Consider the following 13,762-nt stretch of genomic DNA (forward strand, 5'->3'; position numbering starts at 1 on the left):
GAAGAGGGTGTCAGATCTTGTTATGGGTGGTTCTGAGCCACCCTATGGTCTCTGGGATTCGAACTCAGGACCTTCAGAAGAGTAGTCAGTGCTCTTAACCGCTGAGCCATCTCTCCCTCCCCGTTTGTCTGATATTTTATTTGGCAGGTATTCATAGAAGTATGAGATCCTGGGTTGTGAAATGACATTTTTCATTTAAATACATAATATACTTTGAGCTTATTTTCCCCTTGCCCCACCTAAACCATCCCCCATTTTAAAACTCCCATCTTCCCATTAATTTCCTTTGTTTCCTTAGACAGCATGATGGTTAGTATCATCAAGTTGATGGAATCTAGACTCAACTGGGAGATGATCCTCTGGGCGTGCCTGTGATTATCTTTGTTATGTGGGAAGGTTCATTTTAATTGTCGCCCCCCCCCCCCGTTTCCCAGGGCAAGGAATTCTAGACTAAATAAAATGGAGAGAGTACCTAACTAAAACGAAATAATACTACGCTAGCATCCGACACCCTCTCTCTCTTGACGACGGAGGTCACGTGACCAGCCCTCGCGCTCCTCTCGCCTCTGTGGCACCCGCCATAGTGGACGGGATCTTCCTTTGCTCTTGATTGCTAGGAGAAAAACGCCGTGACCAGAAGCATCTTGGGGCAGAACGGGTTTGTTTCTGGTTATTGTTTATAGTTTACAAGTTACGACAGGAATTAGGAGCAGGCACTGAAGCAGAGACCCAGGAGGAAATGTTGCTTACAGGCTTCTCATGGCTCCCTCATCTTGCTTGTTAAAATGATCCAGGATCACCTGCCTAGAGACGGTAGGTAGGCTGGTGGGCCCTCCCTCGTCAATCAGTAATCAAGAAAGTGTGCCATAGACATGCCTGTCTAAGATTCACAAGCTAGAGCCGCATCAATGTCTGGGACTGGCTGACTTCACCTAATAAGATTCTATTCAGCTGTGTCCACTTTCCTACTAACTTTGGTCTTTATGGCCGGAAAAAAAAAATTTTTTTTTTCCACTGTGTCTCCAAGCTACAACTTTCTTTCTCCATGCCTCTGGGGAGGGGTTGTGGTTAATTCATGATATTTTTGTCAGACTCTCACTATATAGACCAGCCTTGGGTTTATCATCCTCCTGCCTCAGACTCCCCAAGTGCTGTGATTACAGGTGTTAGGTTTCAAATCAAAGCAGACTCTGGACACCAGAGTCCCTCAGTTCCCTACCTGTTTCAGGTTTGGGTACCACTTCCCCTACCCTACACAGACATATTCCATCACACTTAGCATGCTTGCTTTTTATTTTTTTTTTATGTCAAACTTCATTTAATTTGGGGAAGAAGGATGCTAAAGATCAGACTCGGGGCCTTGCGGGAGCAAAGCAAGCGCTAACTCTACCCGTAGTCCTGGTAGCTTTTTCATTCTCTTAGAAGATAACCTGAAAGATGGGACCAGATTGCAACGTTCTATTCAACACCTAATGAGCAGCTTAAAAGTCAGGAAAGCCTCTATATAGCTTTCTCTGTGCCGCTGTCATCTGCAGTCTCCAGATGACAGTCTTGGAAGTCACTTCAGCATAGAGACGCCCGGAGACTGTTTTCTCCCGAGTTAGGGTTAGAAGAGTGGGAGGGATTGGGGCACCAGGTGACTTTTGGGGCGTGTAAGGTTCAAACTGGATATACACGATCATCCACTCTTCAATCTGTAGAGATAAAGACCTTGACTCTTGGAAAAAAACAAACACCAAACCCTTAACTTTTGGCTATCAAACCAACAAAGAAGTTACTGAAGTTTGAAAACTCATTTATTTGGGAGGAGGGGGCGGAGGGGGGGGGTCACAAGCATGCTGACACAGCATGTGTGGAAACCAGAGGATAATTTGGTAGGAGTTCGTTTTCTTCCCCTATGTAGATCATAGGGCTTGGTGGGAAACATCAGGGCACAGCACTTAGCATTCCTGAGTCCCTAAATTTAATCTCCAGGGAGTAGAAGATGCTGACTTGCTGTGCTAGTCTAACAACCCAAGTTCAGATCCCCACAACCTACATAAAGCTGGATCTCAGTGCCCCTATGGTGATGGGGGTTAGCGGGTAAGAGGGATGGAAGGTTGGGAATCCTCTGGTTGTGGACTAGCTAACCTAGCACATTCAGCTTAGACTTTGCCTCAAAGAGACTGACAGACCAGGATCAACACATGTAGTTGTCCTGACCTCTACATGTATGATATATGCTAGGGCACATTCATACTTGCACATACAGAAACAATATATTTTTGTTGTTGTGAATGGAGTCTAGAATGGGTGTTATAGGCACTGTATGCCTATAACCCAGCACTTGGAAGGCTGAGACAGGAAGAGGACAAGTTTGACGTCAGCCTGGGCTATATACATTGAATTACCCTGTCTAAAAAAAAGAAAAAAGAGAGAAAGAAAGAAAGAAAGAAAGAAAGAAAGAAAGAAAGAAAGAAAGAAAGAAAGAAAGAAAGAAAGAGAAAAAAAGAAAAGAAAAAAGAAAAGGCCAGCAGTGGTGACACATCTTTAATCCCAGCATTCGGGAGGCAGAGGCAGGCAGATCTCTGAGTTCAAGGCCAGCCTGATCTACAGAGTGAGTTCCAGGACAGCCAAGACTACACAGAGAAACCCTGTCTTGAAAAACCAAAAAGGGGCTGGTGAGATGGTTCAGTGGGTAAGAGCACCCGATTGCTCTTCTGAAGGTCTGGAGTTCAAATCCCAGCAACCACATGGTGGCTCATAACCATCCTTAACAAGATCTGACGCCCTCTTCTGGAATGTCTGAAGACAGCTACAGTGTACTTACATATAATAAATAAATAAATCTTAAAAAAAGAAGAAAAAAAGAAAAACCAAAAAGAAAAGGGGGAAAAAAACCAATAAAGTCTATTAATTTAAAATTAACACATTTTATTATATTTCCTAAATATACAAACTTGACAATCTGTTGTTTCTTGTTTAAAGGAAGATAATACAGGGTTCTGCAAGGAGCTGAGAGGTGCACTGGCCATAAATCTCAATAAAAGACCCTGTAGTTCAATAGAATGATTGACTCAAGTAAAGGCACTGACCAGCCTGGAGGCCTGGGCTCAATCTCTGGAGGCTGGGAGAGATGGACTCCTGCCAAGCTGTCTTCTGACCCCTACATGTGTGAACCCCCACACATGTGTGTGAGCTGACACACAGACACACAAACACGCTGACACACTAACACACACTGACACACAAACACGCTGACACACTAACACACACTGACACACAAACATACACACTGACACACAAACACACATTGACACACAAACACATACACACTGACACACAAACACATACACACTGACACACAAACACACACACTGACACACAAACACACTGACACACACACATTGACACAAACACACACACTGACACACAAACACATACATTGACACACACATCACACATACACACACAAAACCATGCACTAAATGCTTAGAAAGAAAACTGACACTTGTTCCCCACCAAAGACTGAGAAGCGAGTCCAGCCAGTGTATCTCAACCAGGTTTTTATTGTTCTTGCAACTGCAAACTATACAAATGTCTGAAAGGAAGGCGTGTCCTGTTTAAAAGCTTGCAAAGCTTCCTCCCAGGTCGGTCATTGACAGAGACAATTACACAGAACATGAAGAAGTCATCAGTCACACATTGAAAGGCCCCAAACCAATGAACAATTAAACCCAATCTATACAGCTTTCTAGTTTTAGGCTCCCTTATACATATTAAATAAATAAATAGCACATCTGCTATCAAAATAATAAAAAAATAAATTTCAAGTATTACAAATGAAAATATCATTGGTGTGGTTCCAACAGTTTTTCTTCTCCCCATAAATCAAGGGTAGTGCCCGTTGTTAAAGGAAAGGGGAGAAATTTACCCCCAAAACAAATATGCAACGTTAAAAACATTGGTCCCCATTTTATTTTGTTGTTTTGGGTGGGAGAGTGGAAGTTCTGGGGGTGCTACCCACCCCATCCACCAAGTCACTGGCTTTTGAAGGAAGAAACCATGTTCCACCCACATCAAGATCTCCTGGGCCTTATCTTATTTATAGGTATTCACAGAATGCGAAATCACATTGGGCAAAGCCTTCTCTTGATGCACTGACAGGCTGGTCACATGTCTCACACCTGTCTCAGCCTTGAGAGAATCTATGCTGTAAGAGCTGGTTCTGTAACCACAAAATGGATATGGTCAGAAGGAAGCATCCAAGAAACCACATTCAGGTACAAAGCCAGGCGTGGGGTGATGGTGGGTGGCTCATGCGGATAACCCGAACGAGCGGCTAACATTTGGGAGGCTGAGACAGGAGGACGGTGGTGAGTTTGAAGCTAGTTTGGGCTACACAGTTCCAATCCTGTCCCCCTACCCCAGCCCCCAGCCCTGCCCCCCAAAAGCAACGCTGCAGGCCCCCAGGTCCAAAAGTAATATCATCCTGCACGCACTTCAGCCCACGTCTGCACTTCATCTATCCTTGTCAAGACTCAGGCCACAGAGAGAAAACAGCCCAAGTGTTCAGATGGCGATATCTATCTATATCCTGGTGAACCACAGATATAAAGGGTAGTGGGCTGGGCCGAATGTTTGAGTGGTTAGCTGTGAAAACACAAAGTGACTTTAAAGGGTCTGAAGCATGTCCTGTGTCACCCCAGGATCTGTTGTTGTCCCCTGAGCCGGGGAAGAGAGGATCCCTAGGACTCAGAGGAAGGAAGCAGAAAGTCAAGAGTGGCCTTCGGCCCCAGCTATGCAGCTTCGTCATAAAGGGCCCTTTGGGCTGACACTGCTGAGCTTCCCATTGGTTGCTTCCAGGCTTGGGGTGTCCTGTCCTCCCCCAGAACGTGGGTGGACAAAGGGGGGAAACAGGCCGACAAAGACAAAGACATTAGCGCTACTTTTCAACCCATGCAAAAAACGTCGCCAACGCCATAAAGCTGACGAGGATGCTTTTCTACACTGGGGGGAACTCCTTGAGACGGCCAGCATGGTGGGATGAGGCAAACAGCCACAGACACTTGGCCAAAAAATGCAGACAGCTCTGAGCAGGCGGCCTGAAATGAGCCTTCTTTGGGCCACCCTTCCTTCTTGAACAATGGGAGTGAAGCTGAAGGGCTGTGAGACTCCCCATCTCGAAGACACCCCAACTCCCATTCAGCAGCTGCAAGTCTCCAAGGGCCAGCACCCTAGGTTCTTGAAGTGAGGTGTGGGGAGGGAGGGAGGGAAGGAAGGAAAGAGAGAAGAAGAGAAGGGGGGGAGGGAAAGGAAGGAGGAAGGAGGAAGGAGGAAGGAAGGAGGAAGGAAGGAAGGAAGGAAGGAAGGAAGGAAGGAAGGAAGGAAGNGGAGGAAGGAGGAAGGAAGGAGGAAGGAAGGAAGGAAGGAAGGAAGGAAGGAAGGAAGGAAGGAAGGAAGGAAGGAAGGAAGGAAAGAAGGAAGGAAGGAAGGGAAAGTGCAAACAGCCAGCAACAGAATCTACTCAGGTGCCTCCAGGCCCAAGGTGAAGAATAGGCGGCCTAAGGGACCCTGGGAAGAAGGGGCCCTGGTTATTTTATTCGGCAAATCCTTCCTTCTACTGACACAACTAATCTGTTCCTTAACTTGAGACCGAGAAGGCATGTGGACCTGTAGAGGAGTCAGGGCATGTCATTGCTCAGCTGACCAGGAGGCCTCAGCTCAAGGTCTCCTCAGAAGGAGAATCCCCTATACCCCATGCAGTAGTGCCCGAGTCCCATGTCTCCGAGGCCTCTTCCTAGGCCAGGATGCATAAAAGCCACAAGAGAATGCGCAATCGTCTAACTCTGAATCTCAGGATTCTCCGCCACTCTTACCTTCTGACTATCAACATGCCAGCCCAGGATCCAAAGAAACAAAACAAAACAACATGGTGGTGTCCAGGGGCCCCACTTAGGGGTCTGATCTCACCTCCTCTAGTACTAGAGTCCTCCCTCCCCAAGCTTTGGAAGGGTCTGTGAGAGAGCCCTGGAAGTCGCAAGAGAACAGAGCGTAGGAAGGTCTGCTGCTCTGCCACAGGAAGCTGGAATCTGTACAACTTCCTAGCTGTCTTTGCCACCCCAACATCTCAGGGGGGGGGAAGGGCTTCTACTCTTCGACATGCCGACCTCCATTCTCCCCGAGTCCAGAAGTCCTTGGGATCACTTGGCCTCAAGAAGATGAGCGGGCACAAGGCAGGCTGTAGAAATGGAATGGAACCCACATTTCGGCTTTAGTGCTTCTGGGAAGAGTCGGGCCCACTCTGGGGGCTCTTCATGTTCTGTTTTCAGGAGAGAAAGAAAGGGAGAGTCAGAACCTGCTGCTGAGTGTATTTCTCAGGCAGAAGGCTTAAAGCCATGCCACAAGACACCCCCTGCGACTGACTCCCCAGAAGAGCACACCCCAGCAGAGGATGATCACAAAACACGAGGAGAGCCCAGGCAGGACTCAGAACATGACAGAAAACACCCCAGGCTACAGAAGAAGCTAGAGAAACAGGCCAGGAGTCTGCTCAGCACTGGGCTAGATTCCAGCCAGAGGGGCAAGGAGAGGGACAGGCATGTGACATGGGAGCCCGCTGTTCCAGGGGGCAGACAAAGGACAAGGGACCGTGAGGCACAAATAGGAAAGTCATGCACCCTCCCCTGTAGGAACTGAAGGCTACTCTCCAGCCAGGTCAAAACCAGCTGGGACTGTCTGGAGTGTCACAGTTTCCTCTCCGGAAAACAGCTAACAGAGCCTCGCACTTATCAACACTTCAGTCTTAAGTCTGTACCCAGAGCACCACAGAACACAAGAGGCAAGTGGGATGGCTGGCCACACAGGAGACCTAGAGGAGGTTGTCTCTCAAGTCTGCTGGGACCTGACCCTTGAACAACCCCCTAAAAAGAAGCCTCACAACGATTAGCTGGTATCTAGTTCCCTTTAAAATATTAAGTCACTTGCCTTGAATATGACCATTGGCCAGCAAGCATCTCTCCCTAAAATCTTTCAAAAATCTAATCGATCAAAAAAAAGAAATGTTTAATAAAAAGTATTATGTCAGCCACCCTCTCCCTCCAAAAACTGTCCTACTGGGGTCAGGCAGGATCATGGAATGATGGAATTAAGCCAGGCAAGAACATAAGAACTACCCTTGGGCCACAGAATAACTGTATCTAGAGAAGTGACCCAGTGCGGGGCTGTCCTAGAGTCACCACTTGTAGTGGAACGGGACTTGGGGACCCAGGCAATAGTGTCCTGGGTTAAATAATGGTCCTTCCGGTAGTGCCCTGGGTCAGGCATATAAAGTACCCCAACCATGTTGCAGGGTCAAAAAAGGAAGGGTTCTGACTTCCCCTGCCATCCCACAGGCCCAGGGCCTCGAGCATTCCAACATGACAAAGCTACAGTAACAATGAAGAGCCACAGGGGATGTCACATCCACATCATTTCCTCAGGGGACCATGGCTCAGGACACACAGAGTCAGACACACATGGGAAAAGACCCCACATCAATGGCACTGCTTGAAAGACCATCTAGCACTGACACATGTACTCCACAACGGGTCACCATACACAAACGAAGACGCCCTTCGGCTGAGACACAAGGACTTGGACGCAGGAGGAAACACAGGGGCATGCACCAGCTCAGTTACCTTTCCCAGGTTAGTAAGGAGAAAACTTTGAAAAAATGTGACAGACAGTTCGTCTTTCAAGCATAGTGGGGAAGGAAGGAAAAAAAAAAAAAGCGAACAGGTTGGAAGAGGAGAAAACAAAACCAATTTTAGTTCAATCTTCTGTTCAGTTTGGAGATCAAGTCTCACTTAGCTCAGGCTGTCCTCAAACTCTCTATATGGCCTTGATTTTCTGATTCTCCTGCCTCCTCCTGAGTGCTGGGGTTACAGATGCAGTCCACCTTGCCTGCTTCCTGCAGTGCTAGGGAATCAAACTCAGGGTCTCTTGCACTCTAGGTGTTCCCTCTACCAACTGAGCTACATTGCCAGCCTGAGCAGTGTTCTCGGTGTTCTCGCTTTAGTGTGCATCTGTAAGCTTAGGATGTAAAATGCACTGAGAACGGCAGGTGGTCCCTTGGTCCTGAGCAGAGCAACATCCCCCAGGAAGATACAACAGAGGGGAGTGTCTGCGCATCACTCAGTTTTATTGGGAGACCAAGCTGATGGGCATCAGGCCTTTGGGGCTTCTCAAGCTTAAGACTGAGTACTCCAGTTGCTCTGAGAGAGGAAAATCCAGTGGAACAGAGCAGAGGGAACCAAGGGCCACCTACGTGCACACTTAGGCTAGAGTGTCAGAAGCGGTGATACACCGGCCATCACCCATCAGGACTTGCCTAGGGGCCAGATATTTACCTGAGTTATATGCATATTTTCATTAACAATGCTCCCTACAGAGTTGCAATTGACACTTAGAGGAAGCTAAAGTCTTAAAATCGTGTTAACTTGCCTAATGTTCCAAAGACAGTGGCAACGCTGGTTTGACCTGGCTCTTAAAATAAATTCTGGCAGCCAAGTAAGTCGGTGTATGCACACCTGTAATTCAAGCACTCAGAAGCGAGAGCCAAGAGGAATACTAAATTTGAGAGCTGGGCTATACACTAAGTTCCAGGCTAGATAGGACTAAGATGGTACTGTTTCAATAAAACTATCATTGATTAATTATGGTCACGGGATCAGGGTTGATTTCACAGATCTAATGGTCTAGGACGTGAGGTCGCACTCTCAGGCTGGGGTACAAGCTGGGTCTCCAGATTAGAATCTAATCATAGTGTGTGTGTGGGGGGGGGGGGGGAGTCTAAAGGTGCTCCAGCCAAAAGCACTATTAGATTCTCCTTAGAAATGGAAAAGGACAACTTGTCATTTCCAAGATGAATCCAACGGTGGAGGGTGGAGACAGCGGATGTGAACGGCGTTTCCCAGCAGGAAAACTGCCTTCTGTAGGATATGCACAGATGCAAACCCATAAGGTTTCAAACCCAAAAGGCTCTGCAAGGAAAACCCTTGGTCCCCAAACAGTCCACAATAGACACGAGAGGGTGAGCACATTGTCCCTTTTTGAGAGTGACATTAACAGCCACGCCTGCCCTTCTCCTTAGGAAGTGGCAGCAAGAGAGCCCGCAGGAGCTAACCCAGAGACCAGCAGCCACTCACGGCGCCCCTTAGCCTTCAAGAATCAGAAACAGAAGACGAGTATCTGGGCTTTTCCAACAAGCTTGCAGGAAAGAAGAAACCAGCTTTCTGGGGCACAAGGTCTGTTGGAGGCCTGGCTCTACTGCCTGCCAGTTTGTGGGTGTGCAGGTCATTTGACTTTTCTTGTTAAACAGTCTCTTATTTAAGGGGCCAGAGATACAAAGGATGGCCAATCCCATTCTCCATGAGTTACACAGCTCTCCCAAATGCCAGATCCAAGCTTGTCACAGCTGCAGTCAGGTCTGAGGATACAGTGGAGTGGGATCCCCAGCTATAGTTCTTACATGGAAGTCTCCACAGACTGTCCCTTGGCAGGACTGACAGACCAGGCCAGCTCCATGACATCAAACAGGTCCCCACGCTTGGTTACTAGGTTCTGGATTAATTATTGTTTTCACAACCAAAGGATGCTCCTCTGGGGGTTGGGGGAGAGGCACAAAGCAGTGGTAGTAAGCACTAGATTCGTTCAACATGAAAATCTGACCCCACAAGGGAACTCTGGCATTACGTCAAGCCCTGCCTATGACCAACGAAGAAGACACAGCGTAGAACCCCAAGAGGGAGTGGGGAGTGGCACCCTGTGGTTGATGGCACTGGAGTGGGCAGAACATAGTGAGTTTTCCCTTTCTGCATCTCTTCCCTACAAACTTTGGGAATTCTCTCTTCCTAACTCCTTCTCCTCTATGGGCAACCTCAGACTGTCTCCCTCCTAAATACTTCCAACAGGCAGGAGACCAAACGGGCAAAAAAAAAAGCAAGCGTTGAGTGCAAGCAATAGAATTATTGAGACGGAAATACTTACAGACAGGCTTTCCCTAGCAAAGGCTGCAGGGAGACAAGGGAGAGAGAGAGAGAGAGAGAGAGAGAGAGAGAGAGAGAGAGAGAAAGTCAGTCAGGAGGCCAGATGGCAGCTGCTGAGTCGAGTCCCACACCCCTCCCATGTCTGAACCGGCCAATAGATCCCAGGCATCTGTGCCTGAAGATCTGGTGATTCTAAAGAGCTGTCTGAACAAAGTCAGAGGCATCTGTGAAGTGGGGGGACAAGACTGGGCTCTGGCCAGTGGCCTCTATGACTAGATCAGTGTAGTTCTGGATGTTACCTGCCCCTGGCCCAACCCTAACCCTAACCCTTGAGCCTCTGCAACAGAAGACTCCCACAATGCACCAGGATAGAGTGGCATGGAGAAGCCATCTGCTTGGCTATAGTTAGAAATATCTACTAGCGTCTCCCCACCGCTCCTGTGTTCATTTCCAGAGCTAGAGACAGCCTGGACATTAAAATCCACATGGCAGGCATGGCAGTGTGCCTGGGAGGAGGGGGGGAGAACCAGGAGTTCAAAGTTAGACTCAACTACGCAATGAGTCTGAGGTCAGTCTCTAGGCACCATGAGACCCTGTCCTCCGCAAAACAGAGCAATCCTACACTCCAGAGGCAGAGCTAGAACGACCATAAGTTAGAGATGACGTATTCTGAACTATGTAGCGACAACTTGAGGCCAAATGGGAAAAAGCAAACCTAGACTCCTGTTAGGAGAGAGCTACAGTCAAAGCCAAGTCCCTGGGCTCCCAGGGAATCCGTCATCTCACTGGACCCAACCCTTACTTTGTGCCAGACCCCAAGTTATACGGACAGCACCTTGTCCGAGCCACTTTTTGTAGGGTATATTACTCCCCAATTCCACGGGTTCTCTCTGGACCTCATTCTAACCCTTAGGAAGTTAACAGGAAGCTCGGGGGCAGCAGAAGAGCTGTCACCACACAGCCAGAACTGGCCTAGCATTAAGCTGACATTCATCCAGGCACGGGGCAAGGCCTACTATCTCATGTTTGCAAAGGTCCTCGGCTATCTCTGAAGGACTGGTTTCCTGAAAACAAATTTGGATGCCCAGCAGCCAAACTCTTCAGCCTTTGACCTTCCAAGCTAGTGGAAGAGCGAGTCTTGCTGAGTTCTGTTTATTCTTACTCTGGTCATCTAACCACCGTGTGAAAAGGTGGTTGCCTTGGCTGCCTGATTCTTCTGAACATCCATGTACCAAGGCGCAGGTAGACACAAGTACCCCATGAGAGGACATAAAAGGACAACCTTAGGTGTCCCACCTTCTTACTGTGCTGGGGTTTCACCATGTGGACCATGGTGGCTAGCTGGCTGAGAGCTTCGAGGGTCCACCTGTTTCTGCCTCCCATCTCACCACTGGCGATTTTACAGGCATGAGTCTCTACACCCAATCTATTGCATGGGTTCTGGGGATCTGAGCGTAAGTCTCCAAAATTGCACAGAAAGAGCTTTAAACTCAGCTGCCTCTCCGGCTCTGGACTGTTTCTAAGGAGGACAGGGCTATGCTGGTTCTGGAGAGGAGGTAGGCTCTTCTGTGTGGCCTCAGCCTTCTTCTGCCAGAGGTGACAGCACAGGAGTTAGGAAGAGAGAGGAAAGACATCAGTCCCCCAGAACATACAGACTCCTGGATTGGGAACTGCTAGAGTGTAGACCGTTCTAGAAGTAGTATTCACAAATGTGCACAGGACGGGGGTGGGGGGGGCATTTTATAATGTCTTTCACTCTGCCTGATTCAGCTCGATAAAGAATAAGGACCACAACCTCGGGAAGGAGGCACACAGTCGCTGCTGACGAGGAAAGATTCCAGAGAGCATCCTATGTTCTGCCTGCTGCACGTTTGTACGTAAGTACACTAGACAGCTGCAAACCTCGCCCGCTGCACATCGCACATGCAGCCCACTTGAACACAGGCGCTCATTCTCACTTGCAAACACAACACAGAACCCCAGATACGGGCATCCTCTTCCCTCTGCACTCTCCCCTGTAGGCTGTAATTAAAGCAGGATCACTGACTTGTCCGGGCAGCTGCGTGGGCACTTCCGGGGGCAGGCAGCTTGGCAGGGCAGCAGAAGTGGAAGCCACACGCTCCTCAAAGCTGTTGATGCGAGGCTTTTTGGTGGGCTCGGGGCTGGCTAGTGGGGTGACACTATTGCGTCTCATGAGCGGGTTAGGTCCCTTCTTTGCATCCTAAGCAGACAAAGACAAAAGAGAGAAGGCGACAGTTACAAGGAGTGGGGAGGTAGGTAGAGAAGCATACACACACACACCACACACACACACACACCACACACACACACACACACACACACACCACATAAATTCGTCTTGAGATTTGTAAGGGTACAACCAGAGGGACACCCAGGTGAGTGGCCTTGACCCTGAGCTGCTGTTGGCGCAGAACTTCTCGCTATGTGCGAAGCAAGGGAAGAGAAAATAATTACAATCACAGCAGAGAAGGGGGTCAGAGAAAAGAATCTTAACTCCCAATCACCCCACCCACAGAGGGCCCAGGAGAGACCATTGGCTCTGAAATCTCCGGACTGGGAGGAGAAAAGTGTCTGTCAGGCTGACTCCCTTCCCCCTGGTCTGCAGCACACAGAACCTATTAACACTCTGTGCCCACCCAGACCGTACCCAGCCTCCGTCTGGGAGGTCAAAGATGCAGAAAGCAGGTAACAGTCTGTCTGTCCACCAGGATGAGATTGTCAGCCTCCGAAGCAGAGGATGACGAGACAGGAGAGTAGGCTCCTGGGGTCCAAAGCCTGGCCCAGCACCTCAGAGCCCAGGACATCTGCAGCCCCAGTGCAAACAAGTAAGTATTCTGAAGTCCACGGAGCCTGTCTCGTGTCTAAATCCAGGGTTAGTTAGGGCTTTCTTCAGTCAGCTAAGTGAGCAGGTGCCCTGGTTCAGAGGAGCAGGGACGGAAAACAGGGCGAGGCAGCCCAGGGACACAGTCCTCTTCTACCATGGTCCACAGTGCAAGTGAGGCAGAAAACAGGCTGACACCCCATCCATGTACCCTTCCTACCAAGATCTGCCGGCCAAGATCCTTGGGGGGTGGGTAAGTCACCTGTTTTGCGGACTCCACAGACAGAAAGTCAAGTTCGGTGTAAGAGGAAGGTCTGACTACACTGGCAAAGTGTTGTATTTTGACAGCCTGCATAAAGCAAATTTAAACCCACTTTCACAACACAGGCCTGGACAGATTCACCATCTGCCCAGTAAGGGGATTCAACATGACCATACACTCCCTCCCCCAAAACCTCAGACCTCCCTGAGGTGGAAGACAGCAGCAGCCAGGCGCTGAGTCTAAGACCTTCCCTTGGCCATACTGTAGGCTGTCCATCCTCTGGCCCTCTTCCTATCTCAGACCTCTGCTAACTATGAACTTAAGGGCATGTGGATGATGTTGCTGGCTGGCTGGCTGTTCCAGTCTGAGCCAGGCCTCTGGTGCTTTTGAGAAGGGCACAGCTTTTGCTGCCTAAAGTGGTAATAGCTACTGTGCCAGGGCTATGACTGACAGAAGGAAGTAACCCCCTGTTTAAGTCATTCTTCCCAGTCAAGTAGAAATGAGGACAAAATGAGAGAGAGAGAGAGAGAGAGAGAGAGAGAGAGAGAGAGAGAGGGAGAGAGAGAGAGACTCAGTGAGACCCCTCCAGAAGAAAGCCAGACCCAGGGTTTCCCAAAGGTCCCAGGGCATCAGAGCCTAACTCACCTCTGA

At 48.9% G+C, this 13,762-nt stretch overlaps 1 protein-coding gene across 2 annotated transcripts in view; it reads right to left on the bottom strand.

The window, feature by feature from the left end:
• Positions 1-7,658: 7,658 nt before the first annotated feature.
• The window catches only part of Pfkfb3 (6-phosphofructo-2-kinase/fructose-2,6-biphosphatase 3), a 30,916-nt gene continuing 24,812 nt past the window's right edge, over positions 7,659-13,762 (bottom strand). For both annotated transcript variants that reach the window (XM_021216084.2, XM_029547536.1), the window contains 2 exons: positions 10,009-10,031; positions 7,659-7,711 (listed from right to left, as the gene is read on the bottom strand). In XM_021216084.2, coding sequence (XP_021071743.1) covers positions 7,669-7,711; positions 10,009-10,031 — 66 coding nt within the window. In that variant the 3' untranslated portion in view covers positions 7,659-7,668. The remainder of the gene's footprint in view (positions 7,712-10,008; positions 10,032-13,762) is intronic.

The sequence above is a fragment of the Mus pahari genome, chromosome 16 (genome assembly GCF_900095145.1).
Source record: "Mus pahari chromosome 16, PAHARI_EIJ_v1.1, whole genome shotgun sequence".
NCBI classification, from domain to species: Eukaryota; Metazoa; Chordata; class Mammalia; order Rodentia; family Muridae; genus Mus; species Mus pahari.